Here is a 16,756-nt window from a genome sequence, read left to right on the forward strand (position 1 = left end):
AATAGACTCCGGTTCGGACGCCAATCTAATGGACAGAAATCTCGCCCTGAAGCTGGGTCTCGGCCTGACGTCCCTTGACAGACCGCTGGAGGCTAAAGCACTAGATGACCGGTTAATATGCCGTATTACCCAGCGCACTCAACCTGTGACTGTCCGGTTCCCTGACGGTCATTCTGAATCACTGTCCTTTCATGTTTATCAGTCTGAGGCTCACCCCCTTATTTTAGGTTTCCCCTGGCTCCAGCGTCACAATCCCTGTATGGACTGGAGCTCGGGGAAGGTCCGGGCATGGGGGGAGGGGTGCGCCTCTTGTCTAGTGGGAAGTATTCAGTCTGAGCCAGTATCCCAGTTTCCCCGCACCACGGTGGACGAGGCAGATTTCCCGGCCCTCAGTAAAGTACCAGAACATTATCATGATCTGAAACAGGTGTTTAGTAAGACCCGGGCTACATCCTTACCCCCACACAGACCCTACGACTGCGCTATAGACCTCCGGCCTGGAACCTGTCCCCCTAGAGGGAGATTATATTCCCTGTCGGGCCCAGAGACCGCCGCCATGCAAAAATACATTGATGAGTCACTGGCAGCAGGGTTGATTAGGCCGTCCTCGTCGCCTGCAGGGGCAGGCTTCTTCTTCGTAGATAAAAAGGATAAGACCCTTAGACCCTGTATTGATTACAGAGGACTTAACGAGATTACTATCCGTAACCGATACCCATTACCTCTTATGTCATCTGCTTTTGAGCTCCTGCATGGAGCCCGGATCTTCACCAAGCTGGACCTCAGAAACGCATATCACCTGGTGAGAATAAGAGAGGGAGACGAGTGGAAGACTGCATTTAACACTCCCAGCGGACACTATGAATACCTGGTAATGCCTTTTGGTTTGACTAATGCTCCCGCTGTCTTTCAGGCCCTAGTGAATGACGTCCTCCGTGATATGCTTAACCTGTTCGTTTTTGTCTATCTGGATGATATTTTGATTTTCTCCCCCGATGAGAAGTCACATATCCAGCATGTCCGTCAGGTTCTGCAGAAGCTACTCGAGAATCAGCTGTATGTCAAAGCCGAGAAATGTGAATTCCACCGGTCCTCCGTCTCCTTTCTTGGATTCATCATTGGTGAGGGGAGTGTCCAGATGGACCCAGAGAAGGTCAGCGCCGTCAGGGACTGGCCCACACCCACATCTCGTAAAGAGGTACAGAGGTTTCTGGGATTTGCTAACTTTTATCGTAAGTTCATTCGGGGATTTAGCAATGTGGCTGCCCCCTTGCACTGCCTCACCTCTCCGAAGACTGTTTTCAGTTGGAGCCCCGAAGCCGAGGAGGCGTTTGGTCGCCTTAAGGAGGCTTTCACATCAGCACCGATCCTGTCCGTCCCTGATCCGGCCCTGCAGTTTGTGGTGGAGGTGGATGCTTCTGATGTGGGGGTGGGAGCGGTCATCTCACAGAAATCCCAGAAGGACAATAAACTTCACCCCTGTGCCTTCCTGTCACGGAGGCTGTCTCAAGCAGAAAGGAACTACGACATCGGGAACCGAGAGCTGTTGGCTATCAAGGTGGCGCTAGAGGAATGGAGGCACTGGTTGGAGGGCACAGAGGTCCCGTTCCTGGTTTGGACTGACCATAAAAACCTGGAATACCTGCGTTCTGCTAAACGGCTCAACTCCAGGCAGGCCAGGTGGGCTCTTTTTTTTCACCCGTTTTAATTTTTCCCTGTCCTATCGGCCGGGCTCTAAGAATGGCAAACCGGACGCCCTGTCCAGAATGTTTTCTGCCACTAACTCTGTCATGGAACCTGAGACTATTTTACCGGAGTCCTGTGTAGTGGGGGCTTTTCAGTGGGCCATTGAGAAGTCTGTTAATGAGGCCCTTAAAGACTGTGACGTCCCGGAGGGGGTACCACCGGGGCGGCTGTTTGTCCCTGTTTGTCTCCGTCCGCAGGTGATCCAGTGGGCTCACACGTCCAGGATGGCATGCCACCCAGGTGTTAGACGCACGACGTTCATCATTAAACAGCGGTTCTGGTGGTCCGGGATGGATAAAGAGGTGGCGGAATATGTGGCCGCGTGTCCCACCTGTGCATCCTGTAAGCCATCCCACGCAGCTCCTGCTGGTCAGCTACATCCTCTACCAGTTCCTAAGAGGCCGTGGTCGGATATCTCCCTGGACTTCGTGACAGGTCTACCCCCCTCAGACGGTAACACCACTGTACTCACCATTGTGGATAGGTTTTCTAAGATGGTTCATTTTGTCGCCATGCCTAAACTCCCTTCTGCTAAGGAAACGGCTGAGGCCCTGTTATTCAATGTGTGTAGACTACATGGCTTCCCTAAGGATGTGGTGTCTGATAGGGGCCCACAGTTTGTGGCCCGCTTCTGGCGGGCTTTTTGTGCCCTCATAGGGGCATCTGTCAGTCTCTCCTCTGGATATCACCCACAGAGCAATGGTCAAACTGAGAGGGTCAACCAGATCTTGGAGACCGGTCTGCGTGTGCTGGCTTCTCATAACCCGGCCTCCTGGAGCCGTCAGCTGGTTTGGGTTGAGTTCGCACATAACTCGCTACCCTGTGCCTCGTCTGGTTTGTCTCCGTTCCATATCGTGTATGGATATCAACCGCCCCTGTTTGCATCTTCGGAGAGAGAGGTCAGTGTTCCCTCTGCCCAGGCCCTCATCAGACGTTGTAGGAGGACCTGGATGCGGGCCAGACAGGCTTTATTAAAGTCGGTCGGCTACTATAAGACCATGGCGGACCGTCGCAGGACCCTGGCGCCGGCCTATCAGCAAGGCCAGCGGGTATGGCTATCCACACGTCATCTCCCATTAAGGGTGGAGAACCGCAAGCTGGCGCCCAGGTTTGTTGGCCCATTTCCCATATCTAAGGTTATTAATCCTGTTTCAGTCCGTTTAAGGCTGCCCCGAACCATGAAGATCCATCCCACGTTTCATGTAAGTCAAGTCAAGCCTGCGAGGGAGAGCCGGCTGGTACCCCCCACTCCACCCCCACCGCCGCCTCGGCTCATCGATGGTGACCCGGTGTACTCAGTACGACGTCTCCTAGCGGCCCGCCGCCGTGGAAGAGGATTCCAGTACCTGGTGGATTGGGAGGGGTACGGACCAGAAGAGCGGTCCTGGGTCCCTGCGTCCTTCATCCTGGACCCGGAGCTCATCAGGGATTTCCACCATCGCCACCCTGAGGTTCCTGGGCCGTCTGGAGCCGTCCCTTGAGGGGGGGGTTCTGTCATATCAGTCCCTGGACTTTTTCTTGTTTTGTGTGTTTCCTGTTTTATTTTGTTAGTTTCCCTCATGTGTCTTGTCTGGTGTCTTTACTTCCTCTTTGTGTTCACCTTTGCCCTGATTACCTGCCTCCTCCCTGATTGTCTCCACCTGTGTCCAATTGTCTTCCCGCCCTCTTGTGTATTTAAACCCTGTGTTTCCCCCTGTTCGTTGCCAGTTCGTTTTCAACCCTCGGTGTGATAACTTACCAGCGTTTTTTGATCCTGCCTGCCTGTTGTGACCTGTTTTGCCCATCGACCTCCGACTCTGCCTGTTCCTCGTCTGCCTGCTTGTCTGTCTTCGACCTGGTTTGTCCATCACACCTGAGATTACGCCTGACCCCTGTCTGTTCCTCCGCCCTGGTGCCTTTTCCTGGTTTGACCCCTGCCTGGACTACTGGTACGTGAGCCTGCCTGCCCCTATGTACGTTTGCCTGTCTGATAGTCTGCCCGTGTATGACCTGGTCTGTCCACTGATTCTCCTGTGCTCTCTCCTAGTCGGGTTCCCCTCGTGTGCTCCCGACCTGGGCCGTAACGAGGTTCACTTTAGATCCGAAGCCGAGACGATTCCCCATCTCAGTCCAGCTGAAGATACATTCATTACCATTCTGTGTGAACCTGTTACTCTGATTATTTCTAATAAATCCACTTTAATTGTACTCCTGTCTGAGGGTCTTGCATCTGGGTCCAGTACTCGTACAATCTGTCCTAACAGTTAGGTATGATTATGACATCAATATATGTTTGGTTTCAAAACAACTGACGTAGTGCCTGCTGAGAAAAAACAACTAAATGTTCAGTGTAAATTTTGCTTCCCCACCCTGTGTGTGTGTATATATATATATATATATATATATATATATATATATATATATATATATATATATATATATATATATATATATATATATATATAGTGGTGGCTGCTCGTCTTTCAGAGAAGGGAAGCTCATTGTCAGCTTACATTAAAAAAAAAAAAAAAGTCAAGTTATTTAAACATAAATTCGGCCCTCCGTTCCTTTTTAAGAGAATGGTCAGTGACCTTATTGTGCCAACTAAACAAGAAAACGTTGAAATTATGTTAAATTGAAACAAGGAAGTACAATGAGTGGGTTTTATTTACAGTGCGAGAAATGAACAAGTCATTTTGTAGTGGTTTCTCTCTCAATTTCACAGCAGAATGTGCAACGGTATTAAACTGAACTTTGTCAAGTGAGGGAGTAGATCTCAAAATAGCTGTCAATCAAATGGGATTCAGCCTTTCAACTGATCCTCCAATCAGCACATGGGATTCTGGCGTCCAGCCCAGCCGAGCTCCGCCCACAGCTCCATTCACCCCCAGACACGCCAAGCATCCGGGGGTGGGACAACATCGTGGCATTTATCCAATTACCGTCCAGTTTTGAGGCAATGAAAAAAACAGTTCCACTCAGTCCCATTGAAGTGCATGGACGCTGAGCGTCTACGGACAAATGCACTGAGCAGAGATCGAATGAGAAAACAGCGACACGGGAATGTATGAGAAGTGAACAACATCGAGTCTGTTGATTTGTGATAAAGCAGATTCTGAACGAACTCGTCTGTGAGATGAACGTGTTCTAACAGATTTGTAGTCAATGAAATGTCAACACAACCGTACATATTTGACCGTTTAATTTGAGTAATTTTAGGGGAAGCTGAGCTTCCCTTGCAGTCTATGAAAAATTGCCTCTGTATTAGGCCTGTAACGGTACACAAAATTTTCGGTTCGGTACGTTTTCAGTTTTCAAAGCAACGGTTCGGTTTTTTTTTTTTCGGTTCAGTACAGGAAGAAAGAAAACCCCTCAAAATGTCTTTAATGCATTTATTACAAATATTTGAACATTTTTCCCCCAATTTTTGGAGACAATAGAATATAGAAAAACAGGAATAATATAATTCTGCTGCTATAAATCAAACAGAAAATAAAATAAATAAAATATTACTAAATGTATTTTACTAAATGTATTTTCCCTGAAAGGTAGTTTTGAACAAACAACACAAATCTAATCCCAGTTCTGTCAGTTCACATTCTGCAGAAAAAGGACAAAAATTCCACATTAACCAGAGGGTAAACTGGTATTCTGTTTAAACAAACTGAAGAGAAACACTGACAACAAAATGAACCACTTTAGGACACTGTGTGTGTGTGTGTGTGTGTGTGTGTGTGTGTGTGTGTGTGTGTGTGTGTGTGTGTGTGTGTGTGTGTGTGTGTGTGTGTGTGTGCGTGTAGGGTGCGATTTGTCAAAAACAAAGAGGGGGCTTTTTTTTTTTTATTTTGGCTGGAGTGAGGGAGGGCACATTAATATACCTGGGGGTGTGGTCCATAACTAAGGCTGGCATGAGATGAAAGTGAAACTTTACATACTTTCAACGTCCAACTGCCAGGTTCTATTCCTCTGTTATACAGCGAGTGTGAGAGAGAGAGAGAGAGAGAGAGAGAGAGAACAGGTAGAAGTGTTAGTGTTCAGAACTACTGTTCATAGGCGGTTTTCTTTCCCCTTAAACTGAATTGATCCAAACTGGACTGGACTGTTGGTGGAGGGTCTGCAGTCTGTTCCTTCCAGGTTAACATCAGATTTGTTTTTTTTTGTTTTTGTTTTTTTTTTTTACCTTATGTCAGCTGTTATTTCATATTTCAGGTCATTGTGCGCTCCTTCAATATGTCCGTGTGGAACTTGTGCAGATTTAAAGTTCCGCATCGAATGATGTCTTTAGTTCCTTTTTCTTTTTCTCGTCATACTGTGCCATTTGGGTTACAGCTGTGGACCGAACCCAACAGGTGTGAACTGAAACGGGTCGGTTCGGTATGTGGACCATTACAGGCTTAGTGTTGAATTCCACTGTTCATTATGGGAATTCAACTTTAAAACCACACATTCATGATAATAAAAAGTGGAATTTACCTGGACCTGTTCTGGACTGGACCTGGACTGGACCTGGACTGGACCTGGACTGTTCCAGACCTGGTCCATGTTGACTGTTCCAGACCTGGTTTATGTGGACTGTTCCAGACCTGGTTCAACACAGGATGAAGTTGATGTCTTTGGTTCCTCAGTGACAGTGGGCGTGTCCTGGTGGGCATGTTCTGGTGGGCGTGTCCTCCCCATGGTTCTCTTTATAGTGCTGTGGTTCCTGCCTTTGAACACAAACACCAGTTAATGCAGTTAGAGGACCTGCTTCTGTTCACAGCAGAGTCAGAATGATGCAGGCAGAGGAGTACAACCGCAGAGGTAGTGTGTGTGTGTGTGTGTGTGTGTGTGTGTGTGTTGGAGCTGTGCATGTATGTGTGTGTGTGTGTGCGTGTGTGTGTGTGTATGGGTGTGTGTATAGGTGTGTGTGTGTGTATAGGTGTGTGTGTATGTGTGTGTGTGAGGGTGTGTGTGTGCGTGTGTGTGTGCGTGTATGTGTGTGTGTGAGGGTGTGTGTGCGTGTGTGTGTGTGTGTGTGTGTGCGTGTGTGTGGGTATGTGTGTGTGTGTGTGTGAAGGTGTGTGTGCGTGTGTATGTGTGTGCGTGTGTATGGGTGTGTGTGTGTGTGTGTGTGTGTGTGTGTGTGTGTGGGGTGTGTGCGTGTGTGTGTGTGGTGTGTGAGGGTGTGTGTGTGAGGGTGTGTGTATGTGTGTGTATGTGTCGGAGCTGTGTATGTGTGTGTGTGTGTGTGTGTGTGTGTGCGTGTGTGTGTGTGTACGTGTGTATGTGTGTGTGTGTGTGTGTGTGTGTGTGTGTGTCTGAGCTGTTTGTGTGTGTGTGTATGTGTGTGTATGTGTGTATGTGTGTGTATGTGTCTCAGCTGTGTGTGTGTATGTGTGTGTGTGTGTCTGAGCTGTGTGTGCGTGTGTGTGTGTGAGGGTGTGTGTGTCTGTGTGTGTGTGTGAGCGTGTGTGTGTGTGTCTGAGTTGTGTGTGTGTGTGTCTGAGTTGTTGTGTGTCTGAGCTGTGTGTGTATGTGAGCGTGTGTTGTGTGTGTGTGTGTGTGTGTGTGTATGTGTTGTTGTATCTGTGTGTGTCTGAGCTGTGTGTGTATATGTTGTTGTGTGTCTGACTTGTGTGCATGTATGTGTGTGTGTGTGTGTGTCTGAGCTGTGTGTGTGTGTCTGACTTGTGTGTGTGTTGTGTGCAGGTAAACAGCTGGTGGACTACATCACTCAGTACCTGGGCTCGGTCCGTGATCGGAGGGTGATCCCAGACGTCAAACCGGGCTACATGAAGGATCTGATCCCAGACTGTGCCCCAGCAGAACCAGAGGACTGGGACCACATCTGGGACGACGTGGAGAAGGTCATCATGCCTGGGGTGAGTGGGACACACTAGAACCACACAAGAACCACACAAGAACCAAAGAAGAACCAAATGCCGCGTTTCCACTTTGTGGAACTGGCTTGACTCGGCTCGGCTCGACTTGACTCTGGTACCAGGTCCTATTCCTGTAGACCGTTTCCATTACAGGATACTACAGACTTTACAGTACCTGGTCGTCATAGTGATGCAGCACGTTACTTACGTGTCGTCTACTCAGAGTTGCTGATAAACTTGCTCGTTTCGTGTTCTCTCGTCAAGTTCATGCTGAATTTTTACGTCTGAACCTCCTGGACCAACCATGGTGTAGTTTTACAGACTGTCATCATGTGGATTAACCTACCGACATAGTTACTGTAAATTTCTGCATCTGTTTTTTGTAAAATGGTGGGTCACAGAGATGACTCTGACCAATCAGTGGTCTGCAGTGTTTACACATCACCTTTTAGTATCTGGTCCCCAGTCCTGGAACCTCAGTGGAGATGATACCAAAAAACTAGTACCGGGTACCAGATTCCAGGCCCTTTTTCATAATGGAAACGCAAAAAGGCCAAGTCAAGTCGAGTCGAGCAGAGCCGATACCACGTAGTGGAAACGCGGCATTAGAAGAACCAAAGAAGAACCATCTGTCCAAAGGGTCTGTCCACAGGTTCTGTCCACAGGTTCTGTCCAAAGGTTCTGTCACATCTGGGTTCATATACAGGTCCACAGACTACAGACACATTATAAACAGACTACAGACACAAGTTCTGAAAATGACAGGAAGTGTAGGTCTGACATCATAAAGTATGTTCGTACTGGACGTAAACATGTGAACCAGGGTTTAAGATTATGGCATTTCTGAAGTGACATTAAACGCATCACATCTGCTTCTGGTCATTATGGGATTAGTCCAGTTATCAGATTTGTATGGTGATGTAAACAGACTGAGTGTGTGCAGTTCCAGCCTAGAGCCTATGTCTATGTCCACATCCATGTCCATGTCCAGATGGTCCACTGGCAGAGCCCCCACATGCACGCCTACTACCCCAGTCTGACCTCATGGCCGTCCATGTTAGGAGACATGTTAGCTGACGCTCTGAACTGTGTGGGATTTACCTGGGTGAGAGGACACACACGAACACAGATACACATACATACACACACCCCAGTGCTGTGTCCTAATTGCCTGCTGTCTGTCGGACCCCCCCTTCTCTCTCAGGCGTCCAGTCCTGCGTGTACGGAGCTGGAACTGAATGTGATGGACTGGCTGTGCAAAGCCCTGGGCCTGCCCTCCTTCTTCCTCCACCACCACCCTGACAGCAGAGGGGGAGGCATCCTACAGGTTAGTACTGGAGCTGCACCACCACCACGGTAGGTCTGAGCACACAAGACCCTGATGACCTGATCCACATCAGGAACATGAGGTTCATACTGGTGTTCAACTGGACAGGTGTCAGGTGTCTTCTGTTTGTCTTCTAATATTTGACAGATTTTATCTCACTGTAGACCAATAAGATTCTACTGTATATTCATCTGTTGTTTATTGAGTTTGTCCTTTTCATTTTGGAGTATATATTTAAATAGTGTTTGTACATGTAGGCGTCCTCACCTTCATCAGTTCATTAGTCTAAGTCTCCACTGATGGTGTGGATGTGAGGGTGAACAGTTCATCTGTTTATGTCATCCCTACCATGGATTGGGGAGACCCCGCCCTCGTCCAATGGTAGCTGGGCCGGGATTGGCCGGAAAGTGGGTGAATGGTTGAAACACTAAAACAAACTTTTTTGTTAGTTTCTGATCTATGTATGTATGTGCGTGTGTTACCTAAGCCTAACCCTAATCCTAAACCTAACCCTAACTGCTAATTGTGCTAGCCGCTAACTGCTAACCCTACCCCTACCCCTAAACCTACCCCTAACCCCTAATCGTGTGTTATTTTACACAGCTTGAACATATACGCAGAAAGCTTATAATGCGTACAGATAACAGGCCGATTAAAAGTGGCGTGTTATCTGTACGCAATTCATGATATGGTGTTAAATTTTGTGAAAAGTATAGAGGTCACTTTATAGTTTCTGTACTGAAATCAGATCGTATTTAACAGCCACAATATCTGCTGATTTGGATCCATTTGGGTTTGGTGGTTTGTGATTGGCTGTGTCCTAAAGGCCCTGTTACCTGTTGTGTCTGTGTGTTCCTTGTCAGAGTACAGTCAGTGAGAGCACACTGGTGGCTCTGCTCGCAGCCAGGAAAGACAAAATCCTGCAGCTTCGCTCTGAATTAGACCAGGATGTGGATGAGTCCATCCTCAACTCCCGTCTGGTGGCCTACACCTCAGACCAGGTCCGTCCTCATCCTCCTGTACCGGCTGTAACCCACATGGACACATGACTGAGCGCTGTGCTGTGGCTGTATTTGCAGGCTCACTCATCAGTGGAGAAGGCGGGGCTGATCACTCTGGTCAAAATCCGATTTCTACCCACAGACGAGCATCTTTCTCTGACAGGAGACACTCTGAAACAGGCCATAGGTGAAGACCGGAGGAGGGGCCTGGTCCCGTTCATGGTAGGACCAAACTGAGGGGTGGGTCGGGGGGTCATGGAGGGGGGGTCTGCTTAGGAAAGACACTAGATTATACAGCATGCTGATGAAATAGACAGTCAAATCCACATGATCACAGGGTTAGGGATAGCCCTAACCCTAACCCACACCCATTGGAACAGGTTGATTGTGTTGTATTAATGCGTTTGTACTTCACACACACATTACATTTTATGACCGGTTCATGTAGTAAACCAGGACCTTTCAGATGGTTGGTAGTCTTTGTTGCGTCTAAACTAACCTCATCTGTGTTTTTCTGTGGTTTGTGTGCAGGTTTGTGCCACTCTGGGGACCACAGGGGTTTGTGCCTTCGACAGACTCTCCGAGCTTGGATCAGTGTGTGGGTGTCGTCATGGTCTTTCCTCCTCAGTGTCACATGTGTGTTGGTTCTGTTCTGTGACTTACAGAGCCTTGTGTTCCAGGTTCAGAGGAGGCTCTGTGGCTCCATGTGGACGCTGCTTATGCCGGTTCGGCTTATTTCTGCCCGGAGCTGCGCTGGTCTCTAGATGGCATTGAATATGCAGACTCCTTTGTTTTTAACCCGTCCAAGTGGATGATGGTCCATTTTGACTGCACTGCTTTTTGGTGAGTTGGATCATTAGGCTCAGGAATGATCAGTGGAGTTCAGGCTCACATCTGACATGCTCCCCTTTGGAGCTTCTGGATGGACTTCTGTCTGAAGTCTTTATGCTATTTTCACCAGGTTTCATCTTTTATGAATAACTTCAAGCAAAACATGTGACTGTTTCCTCATCTGTTCACTCAAGACCAAGTGTCTGTGAAGTCATAGTCATGTGACATTTATTCACATAATTATCCATAGCCACTGAGAAGAACTGTTTATCCTAATAGTCCAGGCCTGTTTCTGGCTGTTTGGCTCACCCTAACCCTAACCCTAACCCCTAATCCAAACCCTAACCAACCCTAACCCCTGATCCGAACCCTAACCCCTAATCCGAACCCTAACCCCTAACCCCTAACCCACCCTAACCCCTGATCCGAACCCTAACCCCTGATCCGAACCCTAACCCCTAATCCGAACCCTAACCCCTAACCCCTAACCCACCCTAACCCCTGATCCGAACCCTAACCCCTGATCCGAACCCTAACCCCTAATCCGAACCCTAACCCCTAACCCTAACTCTGGCTGGTTGTTGTTTGTTTCCTCTCAGGGTGAAGGACAAATATAAGCTCCAGCAGACCTTCAGTGTTGACCCTGTTTATCTGCGACATGAGAACTCACAGGCAGCCACTGACTTTATGGTTTGATTACCTCATGTCTCCACTGAATTTATCCATCACCAAAGTCAATCCTTTCATGTGTACATGTGCTCTGTGTCTCGTTGCCTCAGCACTGGCAGATTCCTCTGAGCCGACGGTTCCGTTCCCTGAAGCTGTGGTTTGTAATGCGTTCGTTCGGACTGAAAAACCTCCAAGCTCACATCAGACATGTAAGGGCTTATTTTAGGTGGATGTTCACATGTGGAAACTATTACTTACAAGTTTACTCTGTGTCATAAAACACACCCACCTTTTCTACCTTTAAATCTATATATTTTTATTACATTTGATCATTTGTCCTCTGTCATTTTAATATCTTTTATCTTTTTTACCACTAGTATTATCGTCTTCTCTATATGGCACTCTGAGCTGCATTTTATGTACAAAAGGTGATTTCTAAGTAAAGCTTATTATTAAAACAGTAACACTTTTAATAAATCAACTCTTTGATTCCGTACAGTACAAACCAAGGTTATTATTGTTAATGAAAACTAATGAAATGACGAAAACTAAAACTGAAAAAACATTTTCCTTAAATGAAATAAATAAAAACTATAATTAAAAGAAAAAAAACATAACTGAAACTGCATTGTGTGTTTACAAAATTAACTAAAATGTATGAAAATTATGGATAAAATTCCCTTCGTTTTCGTCTTTGTCAATATCGGATTGATAAAAAAATGGATTTATTTCACTCTAGCAATTTTATCTGCTGGCACCATATGATATTTAACGGTCCATCACTTGTGGTCACTTGTGGTTTACAGTCATCTTCTGGTCCCCACTCTACCTGGAAACATGGAGACTAAAGTTGGGAGAAAGCAGCAGAGTCCTGTATGAGATATATTATGAGATGAGATGTATTTGAATATGACGGAGAACAGAAAAGATATTAAAAAAAAACTAAATTAAAACTAAGCATTTAGAAAAAATGAAAACTAATAAAAACTAGCAGACCTGCTCTAAAAATGAATTAAAACTAACTAAATTACAGAAAAAAAAGTCAAAACTAAATAAAACTAAACTATAATGAAAAATCCAAAACTATTAGAACTTTGGTACAAACAGCAGTTTGTAATTTGGACAGTTCTAGTGATGTGACCCCAGCCTCCAAGCCTTTCAGGTTGAGTACTGTTTCATATTCCCACTCATGTGCTCTTATGTCCTTATTGAGGCAGTCGTGTTTGCCGCTGCACCACCGAACCTTCAGAGGAAAGTCTGGTTTTTATTGGATCAAACGTCTCGATGACACGATGATACAGAATATGATTGTACTACTTTTGTACCTCTGATGGATTATGGTGATCTCCTTTTTATGAATGCATCTGAACATCTTTTCATAAAGCTGGACACTGTGTCCCACTGTGCCGTACATTTTATGACAGTCTGTGGAAGTCTCCTTCACCGTTGTCCTTTGTATTCTATAGCTGGATTCCCTTCTGTGTATGTTCACAGGTGGTCTGATCAGTTGATTTTCATTTACAAATGTATTCTCAGGCTCCTCCCATCTTACCTCTGGACTTATATGCGGAAAAACCAACAACAGTTTGTTGAGCGTTCGCAGAGCCAGAAAAGAGTTGAGCCAGACTGCAGTTCAATATGCCACACACACCCCCACCCCCACCACCACCTCATATGGAACATCCTGCAAAACAATCTAAATCTGTCTGAACTTGTTAATATAGGTCTGGGCTCTCAAACTCATGTTCTTTCAGGTTCCACATTCAGCCCGATTTGATCTGCAGTGGGCTGACCCAGTCAAATAATAACAGAATAACCTATAAATAATGACACCACCAAATTTTTGCCTTTGTTTTAGTGCAAAAAAAACCCCCATTAAATTATGAAAATACTTAATTTTATAAACTATTCAAACAAAAAAGATGTGAATAACCAGAAAAAAAATGCAATTTCTTCAGAAAAATAAGTGCAATTTTAACAATATTCTGCCTCAACTTATCATTTCTACATGTGCATTATGGATCAGATCTACAAAGACACTAAACACTGAGGAACAGGCAAAAAATAGTTCAAATTGTGCTGAATTTTCTTTAGACATTTCAGGTTGTTCATATTTGTTCAGGTTATTCACACTTCATTGTTACAGGATAGTTTGTAAATGTAAATATTTTCATAATTTAATGTTCTTTTTTGCACTAAAACAAAGACACAAATTTGAAGTTGTCATTATTTATAGACATAATGTAATATTTTTTTCACATCAAACCCAGAAGAAACTCTGCACTCATTCTTTTTTGTCGGTTATTCTGCTGTTATTATTTGACTGTAGATCATATTGGTCTGTATGTGGAACCGCAACTATAATAAGTTCCACAGCCTTGACTGTGGAATTTTTACACTTTATAAATTCATCCCAGGGGCCGGAATGGTAACTTTGGCGGGACACATTTGGCGCCCAGGCCACATGTTTGACACCCCTGACATAGGTGAATTTAAAGCTATTTTAAAGGAGCGTGAAATCAGAGAACGTGGTCAATGTAACTGTTTTTAAACTTGCACAAATGATTGTTTTGTCACTACTGATTGTAAGTTGTTTTTATTATGTGTTGATTCTGTCTTGTCAGAAACTGTGTGCTCTGCTGCTTTTCTTGGACAGGTCACTCTTGAAAAAGAAATTGGCAAACTCAATGAGGCTTTTTTACCTGGTTAAATAAAGGATATATATGATGAGGTTAATTACATTCACCACTACGGCTGTGTATTGGTGAGAATCTGGTGATACGATACCAATCACAATACTGGGATCACGATACGATGTATCACGATATATCATGATACTGTTAGAAAGGCAATTTTTTGTTTTGTTTCTTTTTTTAAATGATTACTTCCTGGAAGAATTGAATTATACCAGAAATCTGCACAAATACTAAACACATTTTTATTTGATCCCAACAGGATCTAATGTTATATCACAAAATGTTCCTGTGTTCAAACTGAAATTCTGTTTTACAGACATTACAGTTTAAGATCCTGTCCTGTGATCCTGAAATGAAATATCGCGATATATTGCAGAACCAATATTTTCTAACAGCCCTATTCACCACTAATGCCGAAAAGATGACAGGACACTTGACCTGCCTTTGAAAAGTGTATTCACAAGATTGGTGATGCAAAAGTTATTCAAGATTTTATAATGATAGAAAAAAGTGTTTATTTTCTCATAATTATGACTTTACACTTGTAATATTCTGACTTTTTCTCAAACTATGAGTTTATTGTTGAAATATCAGGGTTTTTTTTATCCTCATGCAGGCCTTAATGTTTTAATGGTTTCAACGTTTCTCTTTGGGTTTTTAGGGCATTAAGATGGCCAAGCTCTTTGAGTCCAAGATAAGGAGTGACCCTAATTTTGAGGTTCCCGCTGACAGACACCTCGGCCTGGTCGTCTTTTGTCTGAAAGTACGAATCCAATCTATTTACCCATGTAGCTGAAGTAAAAAAAATACAAAAACTAAAAAATACACAAAAGAAAATCAGGAAACTTGTCTTTCACTGGTTAATCATCGTCAATGTCCAAACCTAAGGACACACCATGTTCAAAGGTCAGTCAACTCTGATTGATCTGTAGGTGAAGGTAAGAACAGTCAGTGATGATCTACAGAAACTTCAGGTGTTCTTACCAATGTAGGTCAATGTATGTCAGTGTAGATCTGTGTAGGTCAGTGTATTCAGGGTATTTAGGATGTGTGCTATCTGCTTGACCCCAGTGTTTTCTTTTCCACATGTGTCCTATCCACCTGTGTCCCGTCCACCTGTGCCCTGTCCACATGTGTCCTGGTCATTGAACTTTCACAGACTTTTGTGGATTTAATTGTATATCTTTTAATTTGACCACAGGCTGACGACTTAGACTGTCCTCCAAATATTTGTTTTATGTAAACAATAGCCAGTTATTATTTTAATCAGTTATAATTCTAATCAGTTATTATTAGAATCAGTTTTAATTATTATCAGTTATTCCTCTGATGTAATGTTCTGTCATTCATCACTTTCTGAGCCTCTGGAAGGTGTGTGTGGGTATATAATAATAATAATAATAATAATAATAATAATAATAATAATAATAATAATAATAATAATAATAATATCTAAATCCATCCATTGACTGTCTCTCTCAGGCAGGGAACGCTGTGACCCAGGAGCTGCTGCGCAGGCTGACCCGCTCTGGCTCCATGTACCTGATCCCTGCAGACCTCCACTCCAAACGGATCATCCGGTTTACGGTGACCTCTCAGTTCACCACTGCAGAGGACATCCTCAGAGACTGGACCATCATTTCAAACACCGCTACTGCTCTTCTGGCTGAGATGACCACTCTGACCTATGTCCATCAATCCAAACCAGGAGAAGACCAGCTGACAGGCCCACAGAATAACCCAGACCCGACCAGGGCCCGGTCTGACGCCCAGGCTGAGAACACAGCCTCCGGTCTGGACAAGGCCGAGGTGGAGCTATGGATCGACAAGGCCTGGACCAGATCCAGGAGACCCACACGCTCTCTAAGCTGTAACAGCGACCCGCTGCCATACTCGTACGTGGGGCCGCTGTGTGTTCCTACAGACGAGGCAGCTGCAGTGTCTGCACCATCCACCACAGGTCCAGGTCCAGGTCCAGAACCCGTGGTGAAGGTCCCACAGATGCCTTCAAACCTCCTGGGTAAACACGTCCTAAAAAAGCTGACTAAGTTCTACAGCGTGCCCAGCTTCTGTAACCAGCTGATCCAGTGTGGTCCACCCCAGCTGTGCTGCCCTCTGAAGGCCCCCCCGCTCCCTCAGAAACACCTACCGTCCAGCTGCAGAAGGATCAACTACCTGTCGTCTGCTCCGGTCAACAATGCTCCTCCTGTTGCTGCTGCTCCACTGGAGACCAGGTCCACGCCAACACTCTGATGAAGACACACAGTGACCAGGTTCCTGCCGACACTCTGATGAAGACACACAGTGACCAGGTTCCTGCCGACACTCTGATGAAGACACACAGCGCTGACTGTTGAACATGTCATAATGAAGATGATTCTGACAATTATCACAATAAACAGCAAATGATTATTTCTATAAAGGTTGGGTGATTTTTGGTCCTGAATGAATAAACAGTTATTTGTGGTTTTAAATTACTTATTAAAGAGTGAAGAAGATAAACATCCAGTAAAAGACCCAACATGTGGAGATCAATAAAGACCCTTTAGATTAGGGGGGGGGCTTATTTCAGGAAATTTTTCAGATTCAACTTTAGCTCAGATTTTCTAATGCTGCCATGTCTTGGGATTACAAAAATGTGAAAAA

The 16,756-nt window shown here is 45.1% G+C and overlaps 1 protein-coding gene across 1 annotated transcript; it reads left to right on the top strand.

Moving 5' to 3' along the window:
* The first annotated feature begins 6,491 nt into the window (after positions 1-6,491).
* On the top strand, positions 6,492-16,364 carry hdc (histidine decarboxylase). Its single transcript, XM_030130907.1, has 12 exons — positions 6,492-6,525; positions 7,414-7,586; positions 8,578-8,691; positions 8,791-8,913; positions 9,777-9,914; positions 9,993-10,136; positions 10,446-10,512; positions 10,595-10,757; positions 11,345-11,435; positions 11,525-11,623; positions 14,772-14,873; positions 15,593-16,364. Exons 1-12 carry the CDS (start codon positions 6,495-6,497, stop codon positions 16,361-16,363), a joined length of 2,016 nt encoding a protein of 671 aa, XP_029986767.1. The 5' UTR covers positions 6,492-6,494; the 3' UTR covers position 16,364.
* Positions 16,365-16,756: the final 392 nt, after the last annotated feature.

Source organism: Sphaeramia orbicularis, chromosome 3 (genome assembly GCF_902148855.1).
Source record: "Sphaeramia orbicularis chromosome 3, fSphaOr1.1, whole genome shotgun sequence".
NCBI classification, from domain to species: Eukaryota; Metazoa; Chordata; class Actinopteri; order Kurtiformes; family Apogonidae; genus Sphaeramia; species Sphaeramia orbicularis.

What these genes read in the sequence shown, in the direction of transcription:
- hdc (XM_030130907.1), top strand. Translation starts at nt 6,495, where the DNA reads ATGATGCAGGCAGAGGAGTACAACCGCAGAG. An exon ending in ACTGTGTGGGATTTACCTGG is followed by an intron (nt 8,692 to 8,790) that starts GTGAGAGGACAC and finishes CTTCTCTCTCAG; the next exon opens with GCGTCCAGTCCTGCGTGTAC. An exon ending in TCCAAGCTCACATCAGACAT is followed by an intron (nt 11,624 to 14,771) that starts GTAAGGGCTTAT and finishes TTGGGTTTTTAG; the next exon opens with GGCATTAAGATGGCCAAGCT.